Genomic DNA, 22,117 nt, shown 5'->3' with positions numbered 1-22,117 from the left:
TAAAATCATAACCTAATTTGATGTTTAATAGGCTTTTCCTTGATCAGTCCTTATAATCCAAGATATTCGCTTATCCAAGCTTCTGCCGGCCCGTTTATGTTGGATAAGTGAGACTCTACTGTATAAATTGCTATGATTGTGCTATTAATATACCTACCTGGAGTTCATCTATTCTGAGCAATCGGCAATCCTGGAGAAGGGAAGAGGGATCAGGATCTAAACCAGAGCTGCTTGTACAATTTGCATTAGTTGATGTCCCTGGAAATTTTACTGCAACATAGGCCCCATCTACTTTCAGCACCTGCAAAAAGAACATAAATAAACAAAACCCTCTGAGCTGAAATAGAACACAAAGATCATGGCACGTGTTTATTATATTTTTAATTCTACTCAACTGGCAACTGCTCCAAGCAGAAAAAGAACATAGACTCCTGCCAGTCAGATGCCACACAGGAAGAACCCAATAGTGTAGAATTGTTCCTTGTACCATCCCAAGAATGATGTTCAGTATACAGTGTAACACTCCAAATTCTGGGATGTTCATACAAACCCAATGTATTTCTTAGAAGATCTTAAAATGCTTCAACCATTGTCAAAGTGATCCACAAACTAGCCACAAATTCCAAAAAAGGCCCCTAGCAATTCAGAGAGCTGGCAATTTTCTTTCCAAAATAACAAAAACAAATTGGAAGTAGCTATAAGTGTATGCTACTGCTAATTCTTTCTTCCATTTTTTATATGTCATCTGTAATTTAAAACTCTTGTGGAGCTAAAAAAAAATAGTGCAATGAACTTCAACATCTCTATTTTAATGTGCTGAAATTAAATGGCTTACTGAAAAGGCAGTCTATAACTTTTTGCAGCATTATTCACTATACATGTGAGCACACTTACCAAAGTACCAAAGCTCTGTAAAGCTACTAGGGTAAGAAATCATACTAGAAAGCCCTGACAACATTAATCTCTTTGAAAAAACACGATCAATTCATCAAGTCCTCTTTTAAAGAAACAGTTTTAGACTTGCAATACTTGCAATTTCCTTCTCTGGTTGTTTTAATGTTATTGTCAAATATTTTTAACACAGCTTAAAGAAAGCAACATGCTGAAAAGAAAGTCCACACAAAACAAGTGGTAGCATATTAGTACATTAGACCATTTCCGGATGAGCTACGTAAAGCACTATAGCCACATTTACTGTAAAATCACTTCACGATATTTTCAAAAAGGATATAAAGTAATTTTTGAAAAAAATAACGTATTTTATACCAACCTTGCCAACAGGAACATTTTTAACATCTTCTACAAACACAACTTCCCTAAGAGACCATTGCTCTTCATTCACTTTCTCCTCTTCCTTTGGAGCTGGTGTAGATCGCCGCCGTTCTTAGAAAGAAATGAAGTAGCAAACATTAAAATTGTTTGGGTGACATTTCTATAAATTGTCTATTTCCTGTACCTAAATAAGCACGTGTAATAAAACTTCTTCCATGAAACACTACAAAATACATCTTCCCATCAATGGGAATAGGTACAGCAATTCTCCTGTTACACCTGAATCTCCATTTCTCTTTCGTCAGTCTTTTAACAAATCTGAAGTCACAGTTTGAAGTTAATTTCTAACTCCAGAAGTTACATAGTTTAAGCTATGCAATTTGGGCATGACATTTAGATATGGCTGTAACAGGAAGCTCAAGGTTTCTTGTTAGTTCAGTCACCCTAGTTACTTGGAAGAGCCAAGATATGTGAGCAAGAAGTTCATGAACGATGTTTGAACTCTCAGTAATTGTAGTTTATTATTATACTCAAAAGTAGCTAAAGTAAAAATGCTGCATTAGAAGAGATTTGTCAACACCATAGATCAAGATAAAGTGAAACAGAAAAGAGTACACATTTCACTCAAAATTGAATTTTGGTTAGTAATGTATGTAATGCTCTCCTCATATTTAAGACGGATTTCAGTAATTATATATAGGTACTTAATACAGCTGGCACACGTATTCTCATTGTGGTTTTGTAATACAAATTTAATTTTCCCTTTGAAGAACTTACTGTATGGCATTGATGCACTGCTTGCTATTGAAGAGGCATCACTACAGGTAGAAGCTGGAGAAGGTGGTGGACCCATTTCAGTTTTCACGGGTTCCTGTTTGCTTTCCGGCCTAGAATTTTGTATAAAAACAATTAAATACATTAAATAACTTACATAGCCCCTCAATTCTAACATCCATGTTTTAATTCAGAAGTTATTATGATTTTCGTTTCTTACCATGTCAGCACTATTTTTAATGTTCTGCTGGCTTAATATTTAGCCTGTCATGATGTTAAAGTCAGCCAAAAAAGCTGATACCAGAAAGCATGTAGAAGTTAAAAATATATAATGTTGTTTCTGCGGACAGTGCAATGGCTAGTCAAAAGTTTAAATAATTCTTCAAAGTTTCTTGCTATTTCTTTCAAAGGACACAAACTTCTGCAAATCACATTTGATCTACCATCAGTATACAAAATAAAATGTCATATTCAGCCTCAAAATACTGTCATTAGTTTGGGTCAGAAAAGATAAAAATATATTCCAAGAGTACGCTTGGCCAACATTTAGAAATACAGTAGAGTCTCACTTATCCAAGTTAAACGGGCCGGCAGAAGCTTGGATAAGCGAGTATCTTGGATAAAAAGGAGGGATTAAGGAAAAGCCTATTAAACATTCAATTAGGTTATGATTTTACAAATGAAGCACCAAAACATCATGTTAGACAACAAATTTGACAGAAAACGTAGTTCAATACGCAATAATGCTATGTAATAATTACTGTATTTACAAATTTAGCACCAAAATATCACAATATATTGAAAACATTGACTACAAAAATGGCTTGGACAATCCAGAACCTTGGATAAGCAGACTTGGATAAGTGAGACTCTACTGTAGTGCAAAAAAAACTGCCATGTATTACAACTGCAGTTACATGCTAAAAGGCTTAAGAGATCCATTTGCCAAAGAAACATATGCAGCAAATCCTTATTACACTACAGAGGAATTCCATTTAATTTTAAAATATTTTGGTTTTTGAGAGCAAACATTCACCATTTAGCATCATTTCAATATTCCCTCCTGTCCCAATCCATTGTTTGAAATGTGCTTTGCAACTCTGAAGAATACTCACTTTGCTTCTGTTGTTTTATTAGCTTTCTCCATATTCTTTAAACTTTCTGGTGATCGGAGCTGAAACCTACAGCTGTCATTCATATTCCAAACCGATTCCATTAAAACACCAACTTTAGGAATTCCAGCACTAATTGAAAAAGCAACTGCTCCAGCATGGTAGAGAGGATTATTCCTTAAACATACCTACAGTATAGAAGGGAGGCAATCAATGTTTTACATAAAAAGAAACATCAAACCTAAAAAATAAAAACATTCTCCAGAATAATACATTTTGATTAGATCCATCAGCAACTGCATACATAATATACATAATATTAGCTGAAGAACACTTTTATAACACTGTTCCATAACATACAACATCTAGCTTCGAGGTAAGCAAAAAGTTAAGGCAAACAGCAATTGCAAAAAAAATCCATTCAAAACTTGACAAACCAAGAAAGAAGCCAACGTGATTTTAGCAGAACAAAGCACAGTACAAAGTCTAGGCGGTCATCTCAATCTAGGCAACTGGCAGTCCCTATCTTAGAGCACAATCTGCTGGCATATGCATTCATTTATTACAACATTTTAAACTCTCATTTGTACAGGGCAGTATACAAAAACAACAAATCAGGCATGGGCAAACTAAGGCCCGGGGCCCGGATATGGCCCCAGGGCATCTACCTCAGGCCTTCCTCATTTTCTCTGTCCTCTTGGCATAAGGATGCTCGCCATATCCTTATGCAGAAAGGACGAGGGAGGAAGGCACGCAGTGGCTGAGTCCTCTGGAGCACTCTCAGCAATCCCAGGTCTTGCCCTCCTCCCTGCATAAGGATGGTGCACGTGACCCTGTACCTATGCCAGGACGGCTCGAGGAAGGCACGCAGCAATTGAGAGCCCTCCGGAGTGCTCTTGAACGTCACCTATCTCACCTTCCTCCCGGCATAATGCTGAGAAAACAGCCCGAAGATCGAGGGAAGACTATTGGGGAAGAGGATCAGGGCAATCACCACATGTCTCGTTTTCCTCCTGGCATAAGGATGGGGTGAGCATCCCTGCACTTATGCCAGGAGGACAACCTGAAGATGACCCAGGCCCTGCCCCACCCTCTCCTGGTCCCTCCCTATCCCAGCTCTCTCCCTCCCAGGCCTGTCCCACCCAGCATGTGCCTGGCTGCCCAGCCCGGCTCCCCTGGCCAGGCCCACAATGCGGCCCCAAGGCAAAAAAGTTTGCCCATGCCTGCAAGAAATTATGCTTAATTATATAGGTACTTAAAAAGATAAAAATGTAGCCAAGAGGCAAAAATACTGTGCTAGTCTTTGCCACACAGGATTAAAAAACCCGAAACACTGTCATAAAGAATTTATTTCCTTAAAAAGCTTTGAATGCCCCACAGTTAGATCTCCACGTACCTGAGTACCAACAGTGATATTTGGCATTGAAGAGATACCAGCACTAGACTTAGGCTTCTTATTTTTGGCTCTGGCCTTTTCAAGCATCTTCTTCCTTTGGCTGAAAGGAACTACACCCCTAAGAGGAAAAATACAATTTTACCATGCGTTGATAAGATCTTTTGATATTCTGGCTACAATTTATAGACTTATATATATGAGGATATATAGGGTATGTCAACAGAACAGCCACTAAAACAACCACAGTTACAAATACTGTACACAACTTTGTTTTCTACTTGCTTAGTTCTATGAAGTCTCACATATAAGAGCGCAACCCACTTCAGCATGTTTTTTGAAATGTGGAAATATTTAAATAGGCAATCCCAGGTTTCATTTTGAAATTACAGAACTGCTCTATGAACATACTATGTTTTCCTGAACATACAAGTCTCAGGCTCTTGTTCCTAGTACACACCTTAGGTACCTGAACATTGGAAAGCATTATACTGGTCTAATCACAAAGCAATGTAAATAAATGAATGTTGTTTGAAGTTTTCCATTACATGCCAGCTTCTTAGCATGTTTTCATTAGGAAAACCCCCAGGAAATGCAGTACAGAAATAACAACCTACTACTTGTCAAGATAAGGCCAGACTGATTCAAAACCATCTGTACAAGATTCACAACTGTCAACTAAAGTAACAAGCCCCAAGCCTTCTGGATATTCCTAAATACAATAATTACTACATAGCATTATTTCGTATTGAACTACTTTTTCTATCAAATTTGTTGTAAAGCATGATGTTTTGGTGCTTAATTTGTAAAATCATAACCTAATTTGATGTTTAATAGGCTTTTCCTTAATCCCTCCTTATTATCCAACGTATTTGCTTATCCAATGTTCTGCCGGCCCGTTTATGTTGGATAGGTGAGACTCTACTGTACTGTGAAGGTTTACTGCAAAATCCTTTTTAAAAATCCAACCATTCCACACAATTCAATGTTTTAAGCATAATAACAAGTTTCCTCTTTCCGGGAAACAATTTCTGTACTTTACGCAGTAAGACCTGTGTTAATAATCCTAAAAGTTAAAATCTAATCCATTAAGAGAAGTTACAAAAATCTATCAAGCTGACAAAATGATGGAGTGTATTTTAATATGTCACAATCTCCTCTAAAGATGCTAAAGAGTGAAAAAATGGGCTCTTAAAATTACAAATATATTGCAATATGTACTTACCACCAGTATAAGTTATTTTCCAACTGGGCACATGTATAAAGGGCACAACAATGCAGTGAAACTATGCGCTCTCCTTGAAGCTCAGAATAAGTCTGTGCTGTATGTTCTAGTTTAGAGGCAACAGAACTCAGAGTTTCATCTACCCAGGTAGCTACCTAAAAATAAAAGAACATGCTTTCAGTAACTTGAACTTGTGTTTGTCCGAAAGAGCCTGTTATTAACAACCCTGCTCAGATCTTGCAAAGTTAGAGCCATGACTGGTTTTACTAGTTGGAAACAAAAAAAGTGATAATAGGATAAATTATAGTAAAATTCATGGATTGTGTTATGAATTCTGCTCTGATTTTTCCTGGCATGGGTTCTACACATGCAATGGCCCTCCTCCTACATTTTATACATAGGACTAGCTCAACATTTACAGTACCTCCACTGAATAAAAATATTCACAAGTGCATTCCATTTACCATTTATGTGTTTTAAATGTAATTTATTATCCTGTATTGTTGTTTTAATTGATATATTATATTAATGTTTTATCTTTTTTATATTGTGATTTGTACTATGTTGTTTATATTTTGTCCTTATGTTGTTTGGGCCGTTGCCCCATGTAATCCGCCCTGAGTCCCAGCAGGGAGATGGTGGCGGGGTATAAATAAAGTTTTTTTATTATTATTATTATTATTATTATTATTATTATTATTATTATTATTATTATTATTATTATTCCTTCTTAGACAGGAATCTGATCACTTCAGAATAATGATTAAGAGGTTTTATAGGTGAACACGTTGATCATCCACAAGAGAGCACAAGTTGTTTTAGACAGTGATGATCATCTTTATTTAGTGATCAGATCACTTCACTTTAAAAATACATTTTAGGAAACTTACAGAATTTATGAGCAACCTTTTTATTTAAAGACAGGAAATTTGCCATCACATAAGGTGAACTTATACATAAGGTGAAGCAATACAAATTTAAGCATTATAAAATGAGCTATATAAAAGTCAAACAGCCCACCCACTATTTTATGGAGCCACTTCTTTCATAATGTGTTGTAAAGATAATTCAGCAAAAGGTTTATTTTAAAAACTAATCTCTGCAAATAATTTCTCAAAGCCCAACCTTTCTCTCAAGACATGGCAACAGGAGATTGCCACATCGCCCTGTTTATTCTCAGTGTTTCCTACCTTATTGTTTTCTGTCGCAACCGTTGCTCTGATGCTATTAGCAGAAAGGAGGACTATCTTCTCATTAGTTAATCCCAAAGACCCTGCTCGTGGATGATGAATTGAAGGATTCTTTGAAAAGAAAAGGAATTTGATGGTGTTTTAGTCTTATGATTGTCAAGAAATTAAATCTAGCATCTCTCCCACTTCCATCACTGGCAACCAAATTCTCTGCCATCCTAAGAACAACAGTTACTTTTGCCACATAAGTGAGTTACTGACATTGACGTAAAGCAGACTATTACAAGTTAGGTCTAAGAAGCTTAGTAGGAAGAGCCTCATTACAATCGGCAGTCTGCTCCCTGTTCAGCTAGGATGGCTCTCACATTGCACTAGTACTGAGAGAACAGAGGGAAAAAGATGTTTCAGGGAGCAACTTAAGGCAAACTTCTCTGGATTTTCCTTTGCCACCCACAGCAGTGACCCTAGGTTAAAACAGGTGGGCTGCTGTAAAAAGGAAAGTTACCACAGGTTTTTAAAAGTCAGCATCAAGCCTGAAGAGCATAATGAACATAAGGCTGGTCAAACTGGAAGCTTTCTCTATGAAGATTATTTCAAATTTACTGCAAAATTCTGCATACCTGTGCGTTCCGGTATGGTTCAGATTCACTCCACTTCCACTGATAGAGTTCCCCTTTACTGCTCACTGCTACTAGTTCAGAATACAAAGCACCAATAGAAATAAATTTCATTCCATCCTATAAATGCAAAGAAAGCATGTTTAAAACCTTAACTTTGCAACTTGAAATCCTCAGATCAATTATATATTCATTACATGGTTAAAAAAAACCACTGACAGTTTCTCAACAATCCATCTATTCCAGCTAGCAGTGTAAATGAAATAAAATAAACTCGCTACATGTGAACTCTGTTAAATTTATCAATCATAAATTAACTCCTATTAAAGCTGGATTCCCATTTACTGTGAAGACATATAAAAATCAATTAATCAAAACAACAAATAATAACAAAGTGGCAAGTAACTGAAACAGGAACTTAACAGTTGCCAAGGCCAAAACAAACCAATTTTTCAAACAAACTACAAACTGTGATTTAAAGCCATGGTTTATTCCTAATCTGGTAATAATATTTTTTTTTTCTGGTCTGAAATCTCTTAGGTTTTAGATTAGGTTGTTCTACTATTCCTTCTCAGGACTTTTTGTACAAGGCATCATTTTTTTTATTTTCAACATACTGTATACTGAAATTTACACTTTTGAAGGAACAATGAAAAAACAGGCAAGTCATGATATTATTGTAAGTTAGTGCACCAAGGTTTTATGTTAACATTGAAAAAGAAAGGAACAGAGAGCAAAGGCTAACATAACAAGATTACATCTGAACTAAATACCTAGGCTGAGTTACCTTTGTATTCAACCTCATAGTCTTCTGATAGCATTTTGTATCATGCAGTTAAACGTTTAACCTTTCCACAATATGTAAGACACTGTGCTCCAAATGTGAGGTATTTTGTCAATCAATAAGACTAGACTGCATTTCAGACATAAATGTGTGATCAGTTCTCTCTCACGTCAAGCACATAATTCTTTCCCTAATCAGAAAGATCACAACTAATGTCATAGCTAGCCTTCATAAACTTCATTAAACCCTTCGTTCATCAAGAAAGAAGTCAGTCAGAAAGCTTAACTGGTGATTTTTGTCTATACAGAATACAGATGAAGACAAATCCAGGAGATATGAGAAGTCCCCTGAGGAAGCAAGTCTAGAGCTTAACATTCCAGGGCCAGGTATATATTGGGATAGAAAAAACACGTGTTGGGCTTCTGCATGAGCAGGGGAGATTTATTCCAATCTACATGGGATTTTGCTCAGTAGCAGAATGCATATCCTACATCTAAAAGGCCCAGGGTTCAAACTGGCATGTCCAGTAGGATCAAGAAAGACTCCTGTTTGAATCCCTGCAGAACATTGCTTTTTCTCATATTTCAACAGTGTTTCAGCTTTTATTACACCTCCCTTCTTCCTGGAGTGAGACTTTATTGCAAGTACTCCAGAATATCTGAAGCAAGAATGATGGTACATTGTATGCTTAAAATAGGGAGGGATAGAAGCATATGAGAAAAATCTGAAATGTGTTCAGAAAGGCAGATCAAAATTATTTCAGATCTAAAAATAGGATACCTGATGAAAAATCTGTTTTCCAACAAAATACAGTAGAGTCTCACTTATCCAACATAAATGGGCTGGCAGAACGTTGTATAAGTGAAAATGTTGAATAATAAGGAGGCATTATTAAACAGCTGTTTCTCTAGGTAGCAATGAGCAACTATTAGATGTGCCAGTGATCTGAGTATTGGGCTATGGATCTGGAGACCAGGGAGCATTAATCCTGGAATTTAGACACACTCCTGGTCACCACAGCCAAGCACTTTGTACATGCCAAGAGATACTCTGTTGTTTATTTTGCATGCACTGGGGATAAAATATGGAGAAGCCTGGCTCCAATAAAAGCAGAGGGAGAAGAGAGAGAGAAAAAAAAAAGGGGGGGGTTGAGGGGTCCGTTACCTGTGGGAATCAGTGGCAAAGGATGTCCTCGAGGTGAAAGGGCGCCTTTATAAGCCGGGGGGGGGGGGGGAGACTTGCTGCAGGAAGATCCGACCCATGAAGCGAGAGGAGGTGAAGAAAGACGAGGAAGAGAAGGGAAAGGGGATGGGAGCTTGCCTGTCTCCCTCCCGCACTCACGCTCCCCCCTTGCATCCCATGGCAGTGCCCAGAGAAAGGCCGTGGCCCAAGCATCAAGCGTCCTCAAATGAGTGCAGCCGGAGCCTCTGCACATGGGTGGAGAGGCCCGCTGTGTTATTGAGAAACAGCTGTTTTTCTAGGACTCTCCAAGCGCCGGGTGCTTGTCAGAAGGGAAAAGTCTGTGTTCGCAGCGGACGCCTGGCACTTGGAGAGGCCCACTGCGCGTTGCTGCTTAGAAAAACAGCGGTTTCTCAGTAACGCGCAGCAGGCCTCTCCAAGTGTTGAGCACCTGCTGGGAGGGGTGAGACGCGGCCGGCACAGACCTTTACCTCCCAGTGAGCTCCCAGCGCATGGACAGGCCTGCTGCATCAGCCCGTCCGACAATACAGAGTGTCAAATAAGCGGAGGTCGGATAACTGAGACTCTACTGTACAAATGATGCTGAAATATAAGCTACTTAAGGAAGAATGCCTCTGAAGTCTTCAGCATCCTCTTCCAATTACGATCAACAAGACTTACTTCAAGTTAATGAGTTAATGCTTGATTTTCGTCAGACCAGAAATCACAAGTGTAGAAATTACATATTTGACCAGCAGCAGAAGTTGCACATTTACAGATAATACGCTTCATATATTAGACTGAATACCTTTTCTGGCCACCATTGCAAGTCCTCTCCTAAAGAGACTGGGCTTTGGACAGGTGTGTTCTTCTTGTCAAGGTTTGGCTCCCCTTCTTTGCTTGTAGAGCCTCTTTCATTATCAAACGAGGCCCCATCAAGCCACCTTCGTTCACGCAAACGTAAAACGGACTCACGTTCACGCAACAGCTCAGAGTCTCTCTCTAAGGGAAGAAGGAGAACTGGTATGCAATTGGGTCACACCAGTGGGATAAAAGTAAGCCACTCTCTAGTAAAGACCCTTCAGGATGCAACTAACAGCAGTTAAAACCTAATTATAAAAGTGTAAAGATAAAAATGACATGCAACACACAAAATATTAACCCTTTCAAGCATATGTACTTTAATGTCAAAATAAGTTGAAATGTAAGAATGAGACTAGAAATAAAAGTTCAAAGTCGAGGGAGCTCCAAGCTACCCCAAAATTAATTAAAATTAAATATATATATTGACTTAGCATGAGATAAAAGGCAATTTAAGATTTGTACAGTACCATATGCAAAGAGTATATTGTGGGTGATGTATCAACACAACAAAACAAAACAAAAAAGTCACCTAGTAAGGCAATGTCTCTTTGAGACTTTTCAGGTAGCCAAAAAAGAGTGTTTATTAGAGAGTCTCAACATTTCCCCAACCATCACCACCACAAAAAAGTTAAAAAGCAGTCTTCAACTCAGTGAAATTTGATAATCCAACCCCTTAATTCAGATAAACACATAAGACTAGTTTTGATTTATTAGGTATACAATAAAGATAATTAACAGAAAAAAAACTGAAGTCAGATAAATTCTTTAAAAATATTTTTGAAAGAAACTGTTCCTTACTGATGTTTCCACCCTCGTCCCCCAAACTGGCCTGCAAATTGTCTAAAGCCAAGACTTCCAGGTTGTTTCATATAACTAAAATTTAATAGCCAAAAAATCAAACTGAATATCCAAAAACTAAATAAATGTGGAAAATTAAGGATGTTTTTTCCATCTCAACACCAAAATAAACTTTGAAAGAAAAAAGGGATGATTTAAGAGAAGTCAAAGAATATGTATTTGGACATATGTAGACTACATTTTAACTACGTTGTTAAATTCCCCCTTTTTCATTCTGGTATCTGTCATTTTATTTTCTTCTTTTTTAAAAAAACACTCTAAGAATTAATCTCCACCTTGGTGTTTTTCCTCATTTTTTTCCACAACTCAGTTCTTGACAACTTTTCATTTTCTATCCTATGTTCTTCCAAATCACTGCCAGTGAACCCAGGCCTGAATCAAACTTGTGGAGATGATGCCGCAACCAAATTGGAACATGTCAACAAAATCCTTACTTATAATCTTCGACAGTACAGATAGGGACTCCACAGCATTCCAATTGTTGTTGGACTACAATTCCCATTACACCCAGAGCCAATGGTAAAGAGTTATGGGAACTGCAGCCCAACAACATCTGAAAGGCAACAGCTGTCTGCTCTGCTCTGTTGGATCTACAGAATCTCAAAAATAATGTGGTAGCGCTTGATTTGATGTATCTAGCATACAGTGTGGGGGGATAAGTTATGTTTATTAATATGCACATATATCAATATTGACCCTTCACTAAATCTTGTGATAAACTTATAAAAAGACATTTCAATATCTAATAGAAAAACTTAAAATTGAAAGAATGGTATTTAGTGAAGATTTATGACAGAGTAAAACACTTCAGATACCTACGAGATAAAACAGTTATTTTTAAGAGACTGTGAAGGAATAAGCAGACACCTGATGCAGTATTATATTTCATAAACTTTTAAAATCATGCTTAGAACATGATGCTGTATGGGTTATTGCTAGCCTAATACAAATAAGGATGACTAGCTGAGGACAGCAAGCCTTTTCAAAATGCAGATCAATCCCAATTCTCTTCATTTAGTGTTATCTGATCTGTTGATTGTAATAAATTATTCAATTCTTCATTTAGTGCCCTTAATTCTGTAAATTACAAAGAAACTATTTAGTCTTAAGAGTGTTGCATAATAAACAGTGGGAAAGCTTTCAATGAATCTACTGGAACAGATCTAGCACTTTTAACTGCACTACGAAATTATGCGTCCGAATCAAGGAAGGCATAAATGACCCTGGGTCCTATTATTAAAACTCCACTTCTTACTTGCATACTATCTAAGTACATGAACTCTCCTTCAGGATTGTTATGAGAGAGGAAAACTGAGTTTTTATATTAGTCTTTCATGAGTAACCATGTTTTTAGAGGTCTTTAGGGAGATAACTATAAAAGCTGCGTGCACATTTCACCTCTCACACATTTCAAACATATGTACAAGGACATCATAAAAAAAATTTAGGTTATTGTAGATGTTCGTAAATATCAATAATTAAAAGAGAAATAGTTGTATATACAAATCTAAAGCAAAAAAAGTCACCAGCATGTGCTATAACTAGTGTACTGCACAGCAATGCTACTTATTTACAAAGGGAAAAAAGGTGCAAAATTACCTCGGGACGAACTTAGCCTGGAAAGTGATGAGCGCCGAAAGGATGGATAACCAAAGTAACTAATATCTTCTGAAAACATAGCATCAGCATCAATAATGACACTTGGGTGAGCAGAATGTATGTCAGCATCCAGAAGAGACATAAGATCCTCTATAAGAGGAGACAAGGATCTGAGGTGAATTATCAGCTACTTGAAAATCATCTAGAAAGACCAGTACCAAAAGAAAAGAAAAGAAAAATCCACCACCAAAAACTGATATTCTATTCTTCAGATTCCCTAATACATGAATGTACTGTCTACTGTTCACATTTGCCATCAAGCAAAATGGACTAATATAAGAAACCAACATTATCTATGTCTATATCAACTGCTTAAGCAGCTTGCTGTTTCAAGTCACTGACAGTTTAATCTAATCCAAAAGACATACATGTGAACCAAGCTGGAAGCAGTTATTGTATTTTTATATATTCTATATATAAAAAAATAATAAGACTCAATAGTTCTAGAAGAATGAAATCTCTCAGTTTACCTATTACTAAGACAACAGCTGCATAATCTGAAATATATCGTTCTAAATAGAATCTACAGAGAGCTGCAGTCAATGAATAAAACATGGCCCTCAAAGAAAACATTATATGTGACTACATTTTCCATTTCAAAGTAACTGAATTGCTTATATGGCATACTTCTGAATGTGTTTCTCAAAATGAAGATCCTTCCTAAATGGTGGGCATAAAAACTATTTCCATTCCTCTGACATTTTTTCCCTTTACATTCTTATCATATTTATTTTACATAAAGAGTAGGAAATGCTGTGCCCTGAAAGCACATACTTCTATAAAATATATTATTCCTATACAAAATCACACCCTACTTCTAATTTTATTAGAACTGCATACTAACAACTAACTGTGCAGCATGTAATAAGCTCGAACACACAATTCAACTTCCTCCTCACTTAACAAGATTCTTAAACCCTCAAATTTCCTTTTAAAACACCTACACAATTCCTCTTCTGACTTGTTTTCCATCTTAAAGAAACATGATGCATAGCAATCAAGCAATGACAATCTAACATTTCTGTTTTAAGTAACCCCAGTGAGACTACAGCTCTCATTTTCAGAAGCCATTTTGAGAAGCACACACAAAATTGCTTATACAGTATCCTCTTTCCCAGGCCCTTCATTAATATATTTAACCATTCTAGAGAACCAGCTCCTAGGAAAAACAAACTGGTTTATGCAATCCTTTCAGCGTCCATCCAAAGAACTAAATTCCAGTGGATCAGAACTTCCACGCCAATTATTTTCAGCTTCTCCACACATGGCAGTCTCTTTAAGTGTTAAAACACATTCTGAATTACTGTTAACTATTACTTGTGCAAAGAACTGCTTTTAGAGCAATAATCAAAATCCTAGATACAATTCTAAGTAAAATGTTAATTTACTTGATGCTAAAAAAATTACTAGAGATCCTCATTCACTTCATAAAAGTAGATGAGGTGCATGCAATTTCACAAAGAGAAAGGCTCCAGACATCCTGAATTTGATTAAACTCCTCCTCAACTCTACTTTTAACCATATGCAAGTCCAGCATCTGCATTTATCTCATTCGTTCACTTAGTCTCTGCTGCATTGCCTTCCACTTTCCAAAAACCAACTCTGAGTAAATTTATACCCTGAAAAACACACAAAACTCCTACTTCTGTGAGGTTCAATCCCCTTCTCCTCATAAAACTGGCACAACAATAATCTGAACTGATTTTTTTATGAATCAGTCCATCTTGGAGGAACTAAAGAGACAGTTTAAAAATAGAGGCTCTTTACTCAAGATGACCATAATTCAGAAGAATATGTCATAGCTTTTAAACTCCACATAAATTTAAACTCACTGAAAGCGGATCTTGCTCATCTTGCAACTGTAGACTGAACATGCAGTAATAATCATCTTAATTGTCAGTCTATATCAGATCACCCAAGGGGACTAACGGAAATCATGAATTACCTTTACAACACCTCTACTAAACATGTACCAATTCAAGCTAACCAAAATGCAACAAAATAGCAACAGCTTGACAATGAACATTCATTTGACAGCACAGCAGTAAAAATCACCAATATGTATCAAGGGAAGACTATCATACCTTTATTCATGTTCCACTATCTGAAAATGTTAATACTGTCGTTCAAATCGTGATTATTTATGTTTGTCTTGGAATCCTTAAACCAACTGTGTGAAACCTTTCACCCTGACCTATAAATGCTTTCCTACTTTACTTTACATACAGATCTATATAGGTAACTGAGCAAAACCAAAATTAATGAGATGAAATATCACTTAAAGCATGCTATAACTTTTTCTTCTGAATTTTACAAAAGCAAAGCCAAAGAAAGACTGACGTATTTAAGAGACATCTCCAACTGATCAATCCCTCCAGTGCTGTTCACAGCCTTAAGCAGATGTTCCTTCTATCTAAAAGGCAAAATTTGGTAACCCCAATAAAAACTGAAAAGCAGAGCTACAACAATGTCCTATTAGAATGAAGTATGTGAGGACATAACATTGAAAAGTATAAGCAGTATGTTATTAAATATTCTGTAACACCTACTTGCTAGTCTTAAAGTGCCCACACTTGCTGGCATTCATTGTGTGATTAAATACAAGATTCAATAGCCAAATAATGCTGTTCCGAAAGACTTATTTGAATAACTAAAATTTCTTATTTCAGGAGCATAATGTAGATTCTAATCACCCTAGCAAAACTTATTAAAATCCTGAAATGACTCTGAGAGTGGCGCAATCATAACTCAAAGGCTTCCCAGACATGGAAGTAGACCCAAAAGTAGCAATAATTGGAACATGCTCACAGGAATAAATGGTATTACATTTCTGTGGAACAACTATAAGTACAACTAAGCCTAGGCTGAACCCAAATTCCAAGTAAACTGAGTGAAATGCTGAACTCCAGCAAAGGTCTGCAAGCCTTTGTCCTCTTAATACTGATTTATTTCATGCATCCTTGCAGCCATTTCAAATTAATACTTTTTAACAAGAAACAACTTTGGCAGTTGCCTTGTGATGAAGAGGACTGTGATTCAGTGTGCACTTACAGCAACCATCACGAATCTCAGTATCAGACCTAAGGTTCTTATCAAGCCCACATAAAAAGGATCATATCGTACCTTTCCATCACAAAAGAACTGTCAAAAATATCACTATCTGAATTATCTTAAGCTATTCTATTTTATTTAAATACACTTCCCAATTCATAATTAATGAACTAAAGACTTTAAAAGCAAGAGAAAGTGATCATAAGCACTTTTGTTAAGGAGTAAGGTGATGATGGTTCTTCTTAAATCTTGAAATACTAATTCTTAATTATGCACCACGATGTCTATCTGTCTGTGAATCATCATTCCCAATACTGAGTTTCCTCAGCAGATAGTCACAGACCTCAACTGCAAAGTTTTCCCACAATTTCACTGTAAAAGACACCTTGACGAACATTAGTTTGGGGGGGGGGGGGGAGATGAGAGCTGATAAAATACAGAAGATGTATTTTTCCCGTTTTGATTTTTACAGCATTTCTAGACAAAAAGAATGTTGTGGAGGCACAACCTAATGGAGCCACTTCTTTCAGAAAAATAATACATCCGGAATGTTATTGTTACTGTCAATGAACCATCTATGTATAGATGAAGCATAGTTGATTGGGGTGTGGAAACAGCTGCAGTTTTGTATTATGAAAGCAAGCAGAATAGCAAGAGAAGGTTAACAGGGTGGGAAGCATGGGATAGGATTCTATGAATACACTTATACCCTGGTATCTCTTGGAAAATTAAATAAAAACATTAAAAATATGTAGCAAACAAAAACACTCCCTTGATCAAAAGGGAAGCAGTTTAAAAATTTTAATGTACATCTCCTGATGAGACTATCCATTTATTACAAGCGGCAAGGTATTCCTTACATTGCTCAGAATCAACTTGTAGAACCAGGACCTGTGGCTAGAAGTATGCAGGAACCCAGGAAAGGCATCCAGATTCATTCCTTTCCCAGACAGAGACTTGGGAAATACTGTATTATTCTCTCACAACTGACTACACTAGGGAATGGCTATAAGTTCTGGTTCAAAACTTAATACAGCTTGTCATAACAACACAAACTGTTTTAGCCTTTCAACTATAAAACTTCACAATGCGACCTTAAAGTAAAAAAGGTAACCACTTCTGCTTCACAACATAATAGCTGAAGACAAAAACAGGATAAAGAAATTTGTGACTGTCTACATGTATGCTTAGTTTTACCAAATTTTGCTTCTAAAAGAGATCGGAAACTGCGTCCCAAAAAGGAGCATATTTAAGTGTGAAGAAATATTTTAATAGTAAAATTTATCTAACATGGCTTTCTTGTAACCTTTTCAACTGATGCTCTTCATAATAAGAGGTCTTTATATGAGCAAATTTAAAAATTATAGCCCAAAATTGTGCATGGGAGACATGGCTACAATGATCCATCCTCCAATCTAACCCGTCAAACCCAATGTAAGAACTAGGGAGCCAAATCAACTGAAGTTCTGTAGAGTTGGGGAGTGGATGAAGGTGCCTGGCTTTGAAGACTGTCTTGGGAGGTATTGGTGGTTGTAGCAATGTTGTGTGCCATGAGTGTAAATGTGAATAAGAAAATTTACAAAGTTTTAGTCTAGTTTATGAAATCATCAATACTGAACAGGATGCCAGCCTATAGTCTACTTAGGTCATATACAATGGTGCAAGTTTAGATCATTTACAGCATGTGCTTCTATGGGATAGAAAACTTATGTCACATAAATCTGCTGAGTATGCTGCATTTGAACTAACTGGAAACAATAAAAGTACACTCCAATTAAAGTTAATACTGATTTTACCTTCCCAACTGCCTTCTTTCTTTACTGATACCACAATTGCAATGATACCTTGTATTTCAATACAGTATAAAGCAGAGAACACGTGGTTAACCTCTTTGCCAGTATTGCAAACTGTAAGCTTATTGCACTTTGACAAAGTCATTTTTCAGAAGGAAGCAGGAGACACTGCTCCACACAAACCTCCAGGAAGATATGATTCACTGGCTGTATCATCTCCATCATCTCCATCTTCATCATCACGGCTCAGCAAGTTGTTCACTGCAAGATTAACATCCAGATTTGTCCGCTGGAGCTCTCTTATAATGACACTTCTCGATTTTCCTTGTAAAACAACTTGTGCCTATGCAAAAGAGAGTTTTAAAAGATGCTGAGTATTACCAGCATTATTGCAGCAGCCATCAGATCTAGCAGTCCAACAGTATTTTATCTTCTAACATGTGTTTTATATCTGTTGTCTTTAATGTTGATATTTTAGCAACTTGTAGTAATTTAAATAGAACTAATGTAGTGGCAGTAATAGTTTATCCTATATAGAGAACTTCTTCGATAAGGCAGGGTAAATATACATTAATAAATTAAAATCACTTCTAATTACTATTGTTCTCCTCTTTTATCTAGCCTTCTTGGCTAATGGCTACATCAGAAGTGACATATGGCACAAATATATCCTGGCAGCAATAAAATTTAGGAGTGAAGTTGATAGCAATTTACAAGAAAGATACACAACCAAATGAATATTTTATGTATTAGTAAAAGAGATCTGTTAGCAAAAAATGCCCAAACCATGTTGTGATACTACAGTATCTCAAGCGTTGGGTGAAAAGAAGAGGAAGAGGAGAAATAAATAATAAATAACTATTTATATTCCGACTTATCTCCCCGAAGGGTCTCAGAACGGATTCCAACAAATACACTAATAGACCACCCAGAACCCAAATTAAACTGACGTATACCACACTAGACTCACACATATCAAATTAAACCCACATGTAAAATGAGATTAGACAAAACAAATAACCTGGAATTAAATTAAATTATATCTGATATAAAAGCATGAACCTGAATTTACAAAGAATTCACAGCAGTCACCAGGTTCATTTAGAATAAGATTAAAATTAATTATAAGAACCTGTAATATCACCAAGGAAATGTATCACTTTAGAGAGGTGATGTACTATTAAAATAGTATGAACATGCAAGTCAGCAGTGTCTAAACTCATTTATCTACAAGCATTATTGGAACCAGCATGTAATCTCAGAACAATTACCAATAATCTATAGAAACCCAGGATCTATACAAAAAGGGCTGATACCTGTGAAATCAATTCTTCTGGAATAACCGATGCTGGAATCACTGGCTGAGGCTGACTACCCAAGAGTCCCGATCCTCTATCACGTCCCGTTCGAATAACTCTCGTTTGCCTTCGAGAATCTCTAGCGCCTGCTGATGATCTACCCGAGGATCCACCTCCACTCCCTCCAACACCTGAGCTCCATCGGCTTCTGGAGAATTTTTTAAAAAATCAACAGATCAATGCATCTGGACTATTTTAAGGAATCATTTTGAAAGACATGCATGGCATACTAATAAGTGGAAACTATTTGTTAGTTTGGAATTGGTACATTTGGTACAATTCCATTTATTTATTTTTTATTATTTTTGCACAACTGTTTTGCAAACATGCTTTTATTAAAAGAAAACATATTGGCCAAAATTATGAATTGCTTCTGAAATATTCATCCTTCCTGTGAAATTAGTAAAACCATATTTTTTTCATACCATGTTTGATTAATAGAAGTATAAAATATTTTGGGATCTCAATGAAGCAGTAATTTGCTTTAATTCCCTATTTTAAATTAACAGTGTACTCTTTATAAAGCCCAAGAAGGCAATTCAAATATTGTAGCTAATAAACTTAAATTTACAGTTGTCAAACATTCCAGATCAGCACAACAGAAAATAGTACATTATAAATATGAAACAATTTTAATCATTATGGTTTACTTTCAAACCATGCTGACTTATTCCATAGGGACAGGTAACAATTTTGTAACACTGGCCATAACATTATATATATATTTTCCTTGTTCTTTTAATGCTAGTGCCCTATTATGAAAAATGTCAGATTATGACATTTTAAGTCAGCCATGTTCCCCTAAAAAATTAACACTGTCCAGAAAAAATAGTCTAGATTATCCATAACAGCAGCATGTTCTATATCACGATTGAAGTAAACACTGATTGTTTCAAACTCTATGTTTCATTAACCAAACAAAAGATTCTGTTTGGCATTTTTGCCCAAAGCTAAACTAAACCATGGAGCAGTGATTCAGTGGTCTTCAGTCATGCTGGAGACGTTATGTGTACTGACACATAACCAAGTATGGTACAAACAGGCTATAGCCTCGACCCTACCAAAACTTACCCAAGGGTGTTGCCTGCCAGTCTGCCCAGAGTTTCAGAACCAGACAGAAACCATGGGGATTCACTAGTTCTGCCTGGCCTGGATGTCCTTCCTGCCCCTGAGCCACTGTTCAACTTTGAACTGAAAGCAAAAGATGGTAGATCAGTCACAGTACACTCCCAAATGGGTTATGAACAAAGCCTGGAATCCCAGGTTTAAATTCTCAGGGACTTATTCTGGTAACACACCAGCTTAAGCAACACCCTTGGGGAATCTTCAGAATTTAGCTGCAAGATATGATGCCCTTACACTGGGAAAACACATATTAAAAATCATGCAAAGCATGCCTACCACATCTGATTCGTGACAAAAAATTAACCCTTGTATCAGCAGTCATGGAGAAACTGTGAAGTGTATGTTTAAATGAATGAATATGAACTGGAATATAAACTAATTGTGAGTCACTGTCAAATGATACTTAATTTAAACCCATTTTTGAACTAAACTGATAGCAGTCCTTAAGGGAAAAAATTGAGCCAAATAAAAAATATGGATCCAGAAAACATTATAAAAGAAATATAATTTCAAATTTGATCATACAGGATATTTGAGATTGTGTTGCTATTGCCATTATGTTAAAACTGTTCAATCATTTAAGTTCAGTTCTATATATCTGATATGAAATAGATCACGGATTGGTCTTAATTCTTGGGTAAACTTCCTAGAGCTTCACCAGCTTACCAAGCTGAGACACACGCATATAACAACAAAAATTCCCAACTATCAAGCTCATTTTCCATTCTGTTAACAATTCAAAAGCAGAAAAAATTCCCATAAATATTAGCTTAAGAGATCAAGTACATGTTGCAGGAAAAAACAAAAGTGGCTCTTACCCATCATTATTATCAGGTTTACCCAATTCCAATCTGTCTGGCTGAACCAAAAAGCCAATTCTGCAGACTCTACCATCCTAGATTTGGAAAGGAGAACAATTTTATTTAAAACATACTAAACTTAAATTACAAGAAAATAACATTTCTGCAGTTCATTAAAACTGTCTAATCGAGACAAACTAGACTTAACTATATGACCATAATATTATTGTCTGAAAATATATTGAGCAATTTACCTCAAGAAGAAACGCAGCATGATTTGGTCCCACCACACACTGCTTAATAGTAGCCTGTTCCAATACATTCAAAGGAGGATGGCTGAAAACAGAAAGTGGGCATAAGTAATATTTCTAAAGACTCTTTATTCTGAGAAATAAACTTGGCATGTGGAATGTAAAATGGATATGGGTATAACATCTCAAAAAGACTAAAAGGTAATTAGCTAAAATAACAGTCATTAAATTTAGAAAATGAACAAAACTGAAGAATCAAATAACCTTATATTGCATTTCAATTACATATTCTCAAATATATTGCATTTCTACTGCACATTCCCAAATTTATGCCTCTGTAATCAAATCCTTAGTTCTAAAACTGTGCTCCCCAACTACTGTTTTTACTGGCAACTTATCTATAATCAGTGCTTTGCTACGGTATTACTCTTCCAAGTTGCTCTAGCCTTACCATTTAAAGTGGAAATCAAAGTATGATGGATTTAAGTGTTGCTGTTGTTTTCCATACAAAAAAGGTTAGCCATGAGACATTCTACCTTTAACCTGTTAGTTAATTCAGACACCAGTGAAATGCTAAACAGAAAACCATATCCACATGGTGCATGAGAGGGGACATGTGCACCTCCTTCCCACATCTGCCTACCTAAGTGATTCAGAACAGTAAAAAAAAATTGCAACCCGCAAGGATTTCCCAAAAAAGACAGCATCTCACAGCACTTTTGAAACCAACAGACTTATTTATTCTAAAATGAGTTTTAAAATCCCCTTCTTCGGGTACATTAATGATGTCATGCTAACCTTCCCTCACATCA

The 22,117-nt window shown here is 36.4% G+C and overlaps 1 protein-coding gene across 6 annotated transcripts in view; it reads right to left on the bottom strand.

The window, feature by feature from the left end:
• Positions 1–22,117, bottom strand: part of ubr5 (ubiquitin protein ligase E3 component n-recognin 5) — a 91,675-nt gene that overhangs the window by 47,844 nt on the left and 21,714 nt on the right. For 4 of the 6 annotated variants that reach the window (XM_062980121.1, XM_062980124.1, XM_062980123.1 and 1 more), the window contains exons 3-17: positions 21,309–21,390; positions 21,073–21,149; positions 20,201–20,320; positions 19,088–19,277; positions 17,955–18,114; positions 12,868–13,017; positions 10,355–10,566; positions 7,587–7,703; positions 6,967–7,077; positions 5,777–5,931; positions 4,555–4,672; positions 3,162–3,346; positions 2,050–2,159; positions 1,271–1,383; positions 158–301 (exon numbers count right to left, since the gene is read on the bottom strand). In XM_062980121.1, the coding sequence (XP_062836191.1) occupies positions 158–301; positions 1,271–1,383; positions 2,050–2,159; positions 3,162–3,346; positions 4,555–4,672; positions 5,777–5,931; positions 6,967–7,077; positions 7,587–7,703; positions 10,355–10,566; positions 12,868–13,017; positions 17,955–18,114; positions 19,088–19,277; positions 20,201–20,320; positions 21,073–21,149; positions 21,309–21,390 (2,044 nt within the window). The remainder of the gene's footprint in view (positions 1–157; positions 302–1,270; positions 1,384–2,049; positions 2,160–3,161; positions 3,347–4,554; positions 4,673–5,776; positions 5,932–6,966; positions 7,078–7,586; positions 7,704–10,354; positions 10,567–12,867; positions 13,018–17,954; positions 18,115–19,087; positions 19,278–20,200; positions 20,321–21,072; positions 21,150–21,308; positions 21,391–22,117) is intronic. The other 2 variants (XM_062980125.1, XM_062980126.1) reach the window with 2 other exon arrangements.

Source organism: Anolis carolinensis, chromosome 4, assembly GCF_035594765.1.
Source record: "Anolis carolinensis isolate JA03-04 chromosome 4, rAnoCar3.1.pri, whole genome shotgun sequence".
Classification (NCBI taxonomy): Eukaryota; Metazoa; Chordata; class Lepidosauria; order Squamata; family Dactyloidae; genus Anolis; species Anolis carolinensis.
The sequence above is the reverse complement of the archived record's forward strand: the minus strand, read 5'-3'. Positions and strand labels throughout refer to the sequence as shown.